The 9,998-nt window shown below is 33.2% G+C and overlaps 1 protein-coding gene across 1 annotated transcript; it reads right to left on the bottom strand.

Moving 5' to 3' along the window:
* Nucleotides 1-4,884: 4,884 nt before the first annotated feature.
* Nucleotides 4,885-9,795, bottom strand: LOC11407426 (serine/threonine-protein kinase STY46). The gene is made up of 3 exons (XM_003615756.4): nucleotides 9,265-9,795; nucleotides 7,659-8,751; nucleotides 4,885-5,468 (listed from the first exon to the last, which is right to left on the bottom strand). The coding sequence occupies exons 1-3, from the start codon at nucleotides 9,654-9,656 to the stop codon at nucleotides 5,178-5,180; spliced, it is 1,776 nt and encodes a 591-aa protein (XP_003615804.1). The 5' UTR covers nucleotides 9,657-9,795; the 3' UTR covers nucleotides 4,885-5,177.
* Nucleotides 9,796-9,998: the final 203 nt, after the last annotated feature.

Here is a 9,998-nt window from a genome sequence, read left to right on the forward strand (position 1 = left end):
TTACTTTTCTAGCAAGTAATGAAGGGGACGAATTGGTAATAGAGGAATGATATGTGAACAACTAAATTGTACGACCAACAATTTACTTGCTATTTTTAATAGGGTTTGTCTAACATGTGCAATATTGCACATGTTAAGGTAACTAAAAGTAGCAAGTTTTTATTGAAACCAACAATTATTTAACAAAAAGTTATATATTTAATACAAAATGTTCAAGTTCCAATGCAAAGTTACTATTTTAAATTTCTTAACATGTGCAAATTTGCACATGATAGAAAAACCCTTTTTAATAATATTTTGCTTGATTTCGATTTCTGTACTCCTCACAAAGTTAAAGGTTGTTCCATTGATTGTCCAATTTTATATGTACAAATAATATAGCTCTTGCTAATAACACCCATATTTTTAAAATTTGGATGGATTGGTGATTGACTATGTAAGGAACTGATTCATTGATCGAAGCACTGAGTTATTGATAGAACCACATGACTGAATTGGATTGAATTGAAAAACTCGATTATATGACTCGACCTATATAAAATCTGGGTTGTTGCATGCATTTCCTCGTGACATTTGGGTTATGGCATGGGTAACACTTGGTTGTTGCATGTATTTTTCTTGACATTTGGTTTATTTGATGTATTCTTCATGAGTCATGACACTTAGGATGCATTTTAGGTGCTTAAAGATACAAATGGTAGGGTCTTTTTGCTGAAAGACAAAAATGATAAGGTTGCCATTTTGTCATTTTCAGATGCTAGGATTTCGGTGTCAATGAACAAAATAGTGTAAAATTGTAGAGCTTGTTAGGGTTTAGTTAGGGTTTTATGACATAACTTTCTTCCTTTTTTATTAATAATAATAATAATAATAATAATAATAATAATAAGGGTCTTGCTAACCAGTACCCAGGATATTGGTTAAGGAATCTACTAACAGAAAATTTGTCTTGAAAATATAAGATGTTACTTTTGATCAAGTAATGATTACACAACTTTTTTTGAAAACTTACTTGTTTTGGATGCTTAATCAATGCCTTTAGGACACTGGTTAACATTTTCCTAATAATAATAATATAATAATAGTTATTATTTTTTTTATTTTTATTATTAGCATAAAGATGGGCACTATTATGCTAATATGTCCGCTCTCTTTACCAAGCTAACGTGTATGTATATTTTATTATGTTTGTTTGTATAATTTTGATTACAATTTTAAAATTTTTAAATATTAATGAAAATTATTCGTACACACATCGATTTACGTATAAATTATTGTCGAAACATATAACAAAATTATTTATCAACTTGATGTATTTTGGTTTGTCTATATATAAAATAAAAATAAGATAACGATCATCTTTTTTTTTTTTGACAAGAACGATCATCTTCTTATTGATGATATTTATATTGACAAAAAATATACTTGATCTAGTTTGTTACACTTTTTTTAAGGATAAAGAAAAAACTGGATATTTACTCGTATCGTGTTTGTTGCATGATTTTGTGTGGTAACAAAAAAAATTGTGTTTGTTACACTTTTTAATATTTGAATTCACTGTCATCCATTATCTTTTTTAAATGGTAAAAAAAAATCAGACATATACAATTTGTTACATTTTGTTTTAATATTTAAATTTACTCTTACTATTTGTTATATGTTTTATTTTTATTGAAAGTTGAGGGTAATTTTAGAAGGAGAAAAAATCAGTCCAAAAAATTATATTTTCTTTATATATAGTATAAATATAATCTATACTATATATAAAGAAAATAACCCATTTAAGTTATTTTCGGCTGGTTTTTTCTCTTTCAAAAAATGCCCTCAATTTTCAATACAAATAACATATTAATAAATAGATAAAAAAAACTCTCCTCCAACCTACCTATTTATCGAGAGTTCATTCGGGGCTTTTTGAAAATATAAAAAAATATAGACACTCAAAGTAAATATATTTTTTACGCTTGTCCTATTTCTTATGTATTCATTTACTAGCGACTCGCGGACCTTCTATACTATTCTCCATTATTCTTTCTTAATCATTCTCCTTGGATTGGATATTCTCTAATCAATATTTTCTTCATCGTAAATATACTGTGAAAGATCGACAAGAGGATAACACTGAAGGTTGAAGAGACTCTATAGTCAGTTAGTCACTTCCTATTTCTATGTTGGAGGCACCGTCATTGATATTCTGCATACTTTTGAAAGGATCATAGGTTCTAGGGGATAACTTTATCATTTTGCAATCGTATCCATATCAAGTCTCATTTTTTGAACACATGAAACTTGCAAATAATATTTCCTCACTGAGTCTTATGCCTTGAATTTTGTTTTCAATTCCCTCACGAACATGTTCATGCAACTTTTTGATTTAATTTGCCACATCTTCTGCATTTACATTGTATTGTAGAGCGCTTGAAAGGGTTAAGTCTAATAGAAGGGGACGCATAACATAAACTACCTCAAATAAGCATTTTTCGATAGTTTGATTGGTTTATTTTCAGTGAACTCAACTTGTGCAAGGATATGATCACATTGTCTCAAATTCTTTCCAAAATTTCAAAGTAAATTTTCCAAAAGCTTGTTAATTACTTTTGCTTGTCCATTTGTCCGAAGATGACTAGACAACAATGCTAAATTGTAGTTTAATACCTTTCTCTTCCACAAAGTTCTCTAAGGTTTAAGATTTCACATTCCATATTTTGGCCTTATCGATGAATTTTGAGTCATGTCATGATTTTAATGCTAAAGTTACCTCCAATGAAATACTATGATTAATTTCCATCAAATAAAAACAACATCAGCAATACTTGATGCATTGCTCAAAAGTTGAATCCACAAGTTCAACAAAACATCGTTACTCAAAATCAAATGATAATATTATCAATACAAGCTAAAAAAGGAATTGGCTTGTTTATATATTCATATGGAATTTATGCTTCTTTATACTTATTGATTAAATATTGTTTACCTTATCATAATACAAGATAACATGCTTATTGTTACCACTATTGTAATGTGGATGATTTCCTTTTTCTGGCCAAGATGGAGCCATGGCACTTTACAGTTTTTGGACCTTTCACTTTCGAATCCAAATTTCACCTTTTTTTTTAAGAGGGAATTTCACCCTTTTTTAGATGCCCACTAATGAAATTTGCTATTGCACATTCTTGTTTAGCAAAAGTGTAAGTATTATTATCAAAGAAAAGCATAAGCATGTGATTGACTTCAAGATACGATCGTTGTTATACTTTTGAATTGCTTCCATTTTGTAGAGGTGTTTACCTGTGGTTTTTTGCTTTGTTTTTAATCTTTTTGCTCTCTGGATAAATGAATCTTAATAATCTCGAGTTCGGCTGAGAGATGAATAAAATCCAATTACGATTGTTTCGTTTAAAATTTGAACTTGGTACTCCTTAACAAATAAAACATATTGTTTGTTGATCAGTGACGAATCAACGTTAAGTGTGTTGGGGCACCATAATCACCTCAGTTGTGCGCACTCACTAAAAATTATTAAATAATTTTATCTGTGAAGAATTAAGCACACAACGATGTAAGAGATGAATTATTGAATACTTGTTTGATCATTTAAATAGTGAAATATACTTTTGATAGTTAAAAAAATGAAAGATAGAAACCAATTTTAAAACATAAAGACACAATATTTTTGATGGTGGCCGGGGTTTGAACCCCAAACCTTGCATATAGTGGTGGCCGGGGTTTGAACCCCAAACTTTGAATATATTATGCATTGTCCATACCAATGAGCTAAGCTCACGAGGACAAACACAAATATACAATATAATTATAATTTGTAAATGTTGAGATATCTTCAATTTTTTGGTATATATTTGTAAACTTCAAATTTTTGCTTGATGGCAATAATGTCATAATTTTATCATTTATCCATGTTGCCGGTAATTTTTGAAACTTGATAACAAATGTGGATTATTCTTAAAAAAAAAAAGTGGATTATAAATAAAATCTATATAGGGATATCACAAAATTTGATAGGATTGTAGTGCTATTGTTGCAATTGTAGTAAGTAAGTAAATAAATGAAGAATTCACTAGATAACTTCAAAAGTAATATGCATGCATAACATAAATATTTGATGCAGATTGATTTAACCACCCCACCAATGAACAAATAATTAATGAAATACTTTGTCCTTGTGCATAAAATTAGGCTCAATGTGATAATGGGAGCAGATATATATGTGTAAAATTCCTTGTATCCCACACAAACAAGAATGTGTCACTTCGCACCTGAAATGGTTGGATTATTTCCCCACCAAAGAAACACAGAATCAAATGGAACCCACTTTTTGATCCCATTAATATAGCCTCCATGAAACAAAACAAAAGAAAAACTAACTAATGACCACTTTTTTTTTTTTTTTTTTTTTTTTTTTTTTAAGGAAACTAACTAATGACCACTTGTTGCCCCTCAAAACGTGTTATATTTTGGTTTTTCTTTTTCGCTATAAATTCTCCTTTTAAGGAGAATAAGTGAGATATATGGGGTTTCAACCCCGACTCCTACATATGTTATGCAATATTCATGTCAACTGAACTAAACTTATGGAAACATGTTTTGATTTTTCTATTTCTCGCAAAATTATCATAGTTTTCACCAAATAATATTTCTGTGATGCATTTATTTATTTATTTATAGAAGATAAGTGTTAGTGGTTAATTTGTTTGAAGAATGGAAAGTTTTTTAGTAGCAAGGGTCGAAGCTTAGATTGAACTTTGGACCTCCTACACAACACTCTTTAATTAAACATCATTGATCATTGCGTTAAATCGATCATGTTATATCGACATATTGAATAGCAGCGTGACTGTTTTACTTAAGTTTAATTACTATACTTCGTTTACATGTGTACTCCTATACTCGAGTGACCGTTCATTTATCAGTAAATACGAGTCATAAACAACAAAAGGAATTTTAGTGGCCTCAATAGGAATCTAACCCCCACCCATTGGAAAAAGTGATGGTTACTCTCTGATCCTTAACCTCAACTAATGACAACTCCCTAAGCTAAAAGTTGAAAAATTATATATCTTCATAACTGCTATATAAACACGACAAACTCATTTCTATATGTTACCTTTACAATTTTCTTTCAATATTTTAGGTTCATCAAAGGCTGTATACATATAAAGTTACCTACTTTTGTTGTATGGTTGCAGCAATATGGCTAAAATATCGGAGAATTGAGGACGTTTGGAAGGGGTATTGTTCCAGCATTTTGTCATAATGTATTTTAGATTTGGTTGGCAGTCCTTGGGAACTTCAGGTCTAAGGCCACAGGCTGCAATGCCAACTGCTGCCTGCACAGGAGAAAGTGCAGAATATGCTGCCTCACCACTAACCATCTCCCAAATTACCATGCCATAACTATAAACGTTGCTCATCGATGTCTCTGTCACGCTTTCAGGGTCTCCTGCAATTATCTGTTTTCAACCCAAAAAGGAAGAGGAGACAATGAGTTAGCATGAACTAGGGTCCTGTTTGGATAAACAACTTAATTAAGCACTTATAACATACAAATCAAAGAGTGTCAGCAACATTGATGTGAATTGGTGTGTTCGTGTGATATGTAAGGGCATTACCTCTTGGAAGACTAGTTAATAAAGCATGAAAACCAGCTTATTTATGCACAACAACCAAAAAACTATATGGTTATTTGGTAGTCTTGAGTAAAAAAATTTATGTACTGTCTATTAAGTTCTCACTTTTCTCTTTGAATGAACACCTTTATTCGATAGTTTTTTTTTTTCCCGGTCTGCGCACGAGGTGTGAGGGCATTCTGATCATCTTAATTAATAAGACAAATAATTATAATACTGTGAAAAAGACCATATCAAAGGCTTGAGACATGCGGGCTCCATTCTCAAATTAATTCTGGTATAATTACAATTACAGAAAGCATACTTATACACGAGTGGTTAGTGTTAAATAAAGGTATGCATGCATTATAAGGGAAAGCAAAAGAAGGAAATTATTAAGATATGTTAGGCATGCTCAAACAATGATGTCAGGACAAGTGACATAAACTTTTTTCAAATGTAAGCTAGTTTGATGATGCTTCACACACAATGTATCGAAACAACGATTTTTGAGACAAAAAAGTTACTGTAAGTTTCTCTCCGGCTCAACTACTAGCATGTCATTTTCATGTTGTACTGGTCCATAAGAGCATAAAAAAGAGGTAATAGAGCCAAAACACTATACTGGAATTTTTCTTTGAACTAGCAGTGGATACAAGGACAAACACAGCAACAGAGAAGACAAATAAGAAAATTCACATAACAACTTGGTCATATTACGGAAGAAGAAGAAAACACCAAAAAAGGAAATCAGTAAGAACATAGCTGCAATTCTTTGTTGAACACATGTGGGATAAAATGAAATTTTTAAGAAACTTTCTTAATGTCAGATAGCTAGTTATAACATTGTAAATTAGTAAAGCTCTGAAATTCCTTGAGGAGAATGCTAAGTTGGCTAAATTAACATCTCAAAGCAGATTTTTTTCCCCATGTTTGATAGAATTTGATCTTATTATTGCTTTCAATCAGTGAGAATAAGGGTTCATATACAAAGCTCTACTCCTCCATCTCATTATAAGTGTTATGTTTGAAATATTTGCATGTCACAAACTATTTGCCACTTTAGAATACCAAGACAATACCTATTTAACTTTTTTCAATATTACCCTAATTTAATTAAATAGTCCACTTAACTACTACACAACTGCTACTTTGAGAGTTTGAGTTACTCCAATTAATGCGTGTATTTTAGTCTTAACACATTAGTGTACTATGAACAATGACATAACTAATCATTTTTTAATTAGTGTGCATTACCTTAAACAACACTATATGACACAGATATGATTGAAAATGCATACTCATAGTAAATCCATGTGCATAAGAGCATTAGTATTTTCTCACCCTATACTTAGATACAAATCATTATGAGTCAATCTTTGCAGGCAGTGTTACAAATTTATGTCAAATCATTATTACACAAATACCGTATTTTATACATATTGTATCTGATACTTGTATCAAGTCTATGCATCATAAGAGGTGGGGTTTTGGTTGGTCTTGCAGGGGGCTAGCAGCTGCCTGTCACTGCTTGCTACGTTAGCAGGCTTGTTTGTGCTGGTTTGGATGGTTTGCTCGTCCGCGTAACAGGTTTTGAGGGCTGTTTTTTCATCAGCCTTGTTTTTGGGGTTTGGGACAGCAGTGGCGTGTGCTGTCTAGATGGAATCCCTCTCCCCCTGTCCTGCTGCTATTCAGCGTTTTTGGGCAATTATAGGTGTTCTGGAGCTTGGCTTCGGGTTGTTCCTTTGGGGGTGGCTGGTTTTTAGGTTCCTCAGATATATGGAATTTTTGGGTAGTCCCTTGTGGGTGTTCCGCATATATACGGTACCTTTGTAACCTTTCCTCTTTCGCCCTTGGTTTTTGTGTGTCTTACACAAGCCGGGCTTACTAAATTTTGCAGTTTAAAAAAATAAAAAGTCTATGCATCATAGTTTGTGTGTTAAAGGCAGCTAGGCCGCATATTTGTGTGACACAATCTTCAATACTTGCAACAATTATTAACTTGAAAAAAAAAGGGAATGAGTAGAAGCAAACCTCAGGAGCTAGCCATCTATAACCATCAGTTTCATACTCCATTGCTTCTCCGACACTCTTGCAGGCAGTGACTACACCCATATTTCCCAAACAAGCATTCCCATGCCTATCTAACAGAATCCTCTGCGTATTAAGATCTCTGTATGCAACACCATGATCATTCATAAACTTGATCCCCTCGGCTACATCAACCGCGATTCTAACAATATCCTTACTCTGAAGCTTCTTGTTCTTTAACATTAAGTCATGCACAGACTTACCTACCATGAACTTAGTCACCACGCATAATCCATGGTTATCATCCACACATATGCCACAGAACTGCAGAATGTTTCTATGGCCACATGTCATTAGTTCCAGAAGATCTTTGTGGAGCTCGAACTCGTAAGCATTTCCTTTTTCACACCCTTTCAGCTTCTCGATTCCAACCCTTTTCCCCATGTAGATCCCTTTATAAGAAGTAGGTCCAATCTGTTCTGTAAACTCAACATAATCAGCATTCAACAACCATTTCTCAATCTCATCACCACCCGACTTTATCGTCTGCCATTCATCGACCGATACAGTGAAAGATGAGGTAGGCAAAGGCATCTGAAGCTGAATCTTTTGGCTAGAATTCTCAAACTCCTTTCCACTACCACTATCTTCTCCAATCTCCCCTAATTCTCTCCCCTTGAAACTCTCTTCCTGACACCCACAAAGTCCAAATGAAAGCTTCACATTCACAGAACCCGTTTTGGGCTTCTTTATCGCAAACTTCAAAGCATTCTCAACTCGGGTCTTGACCAATTTTTCATGCCCGGTCCTAACAACAAGAAGAACAACCCCTAAGGTGAAACCTTTCTTCTCAAAGATCTGTGCCCTCTTGCTACAAATGGAGAAACTATCCAACGCAACCGACATTGCAGGCCATGAAATGAGCGCGTTGCAAGCAAAATTGAGCTTCAAAACAGACCCCTGAGCCTGAACCTCACCATCACGACCACCACACTCTTGTTGAATCAAAATCGCAGGCTGATCACTTTCCAATGCCTGTTCCATCAACTTGATGTGAAGAAACACATCCTTCATATCAAATTCAGCCTGTGCATAACTATAAACAAAAAAACACAAACATAAAAAAAAAAAAAAATTATTTTTTTAAACAAACAAAGAAAATCATCATGACCTTAGTTTTTTTTTGTTATGTATAGCATTTACTAACAAACAACACATGCTTAAAAAAATCAACCTTTAAAATTTATTGGAAGAAAAAGTGAGAATGAGATACAATATGACCCAATTTTATCATATTTGATTCAGTAAATTGTACTTTTTGTTCTCTAAATGTGTGAGACAGTGCCACTATAACCCCACAATATATTGAAATTACAAAAACATCTTTGAGCATGTCCTTAGTATAGTAATTTCATAGACTGTACTAACTAACAGAAGAAACATTCAATAAGCAAACTAACTAAAGAAAGATACATTTTAGAGCAAAAAAGAGAAAGAGCTATAGTGATAACTATTGACACATTCAAGACCAATAGCAATAACAATAATAGAACATACAATCTAGTATTCAATTTGGTTCCTTTCTATAATCACTAGAGAAAAAAGGTACCTGAGAGGAAGAGAATTGTAATGATTACGAATGGTGGAGATAAGATTATCAGGAAGCTGAGTTCCAGGGTAGAGTTGAGTAAGATTACGAAGAACAGAAGCCCAAGCAAGTTTCTTAGAAGAAGGAGGAGACTCAGGATTGTTAGTATTATTAAGGTTGAGTGTGTTTTTGAAAGATGTGATTGCATCAGAAAGATTACGACCAAGTTTGTGAAACTTGTTCTTGTGTATGAGAATGGAAGAGTCTTTGGAAGCAAGAGAAAGAGAAGAAGAAGAAGAAGTAGCTTCTGATCTGTGGTGAGTTTTCATGAGGACTTGTTGTTGTTCAACCGTGTCTTCATCAGTCATGGTGGTTGTGGTGCGAGTTGGCCAACACTCTAAGGCTGCAGCCATTGGAAATGTGAGGTAGAGTGTGGTGGTGATTTGAGGGAAGAAAGGCCAAAAGGTGGTGGGTGGTAGTGTGGGGATGATACTAATTTCAATGTGTTTTGTGAGGTTAGTACTCACTTCACTGGTCACTAGTAATAAATGCCTATTGCAATATCTTTTTTTTTTTTGTCAAATTGTCTGGTAAGGAAACTCACATAAAATATGGAGAAACTCACATAAAATATAGAGAAGTAGGATGTTTGGAGTTCGACCTCCCGATCCCTGCATATATTTATTAGATAATATCTCTACAGATTGAACTAATCTGCTTTAATGTTATTATGGAGGACCAAAGACCCTAATTAC

The sequence above is a fragment of the Medicago truncatula genome, chromosome 5 (genome assembly GCF_003473485.1).
Source record: "Medicago truncatula cultivar Jemalong A17 chromosome 5, MtrunA17r5.0-ANR, whole genome shotgun sequence".
NCBI lineage: Eukaryota > Viridiplantae > Streptophyta > Magnoliopsida > Fabales > Fabaceae > Medicago > Medicago truncatula.

What these genes read in the sequence shown, in the direction of transcription:
- LOC11407426 (XM_003615756.4), bottom strand. Translation starts at nt 9,656, where the DNA reads ATGGCTGCAGCCTTAGAGTGTTGGCCAACTCGCACCACAACCACCATG. An exon ending in TACAATTCTCTTCCTCTCAG is followed by an intron (nt 8,752 to 9,264) that starts GTACCTTTTTTC and finishes TTTTGTTTATAG; the next exon opens with TTATGCACAGGCTGAATTTG. An exon ending in ATAGATGGCTAGCTCCTGAG is followed by an intron (nt 5,469 to 7,658) that starts GTTTGCTTCTAC and finishes GGTTGAAAACAG; the next exon opens with ATAATTGCAGGAGACCCTGA.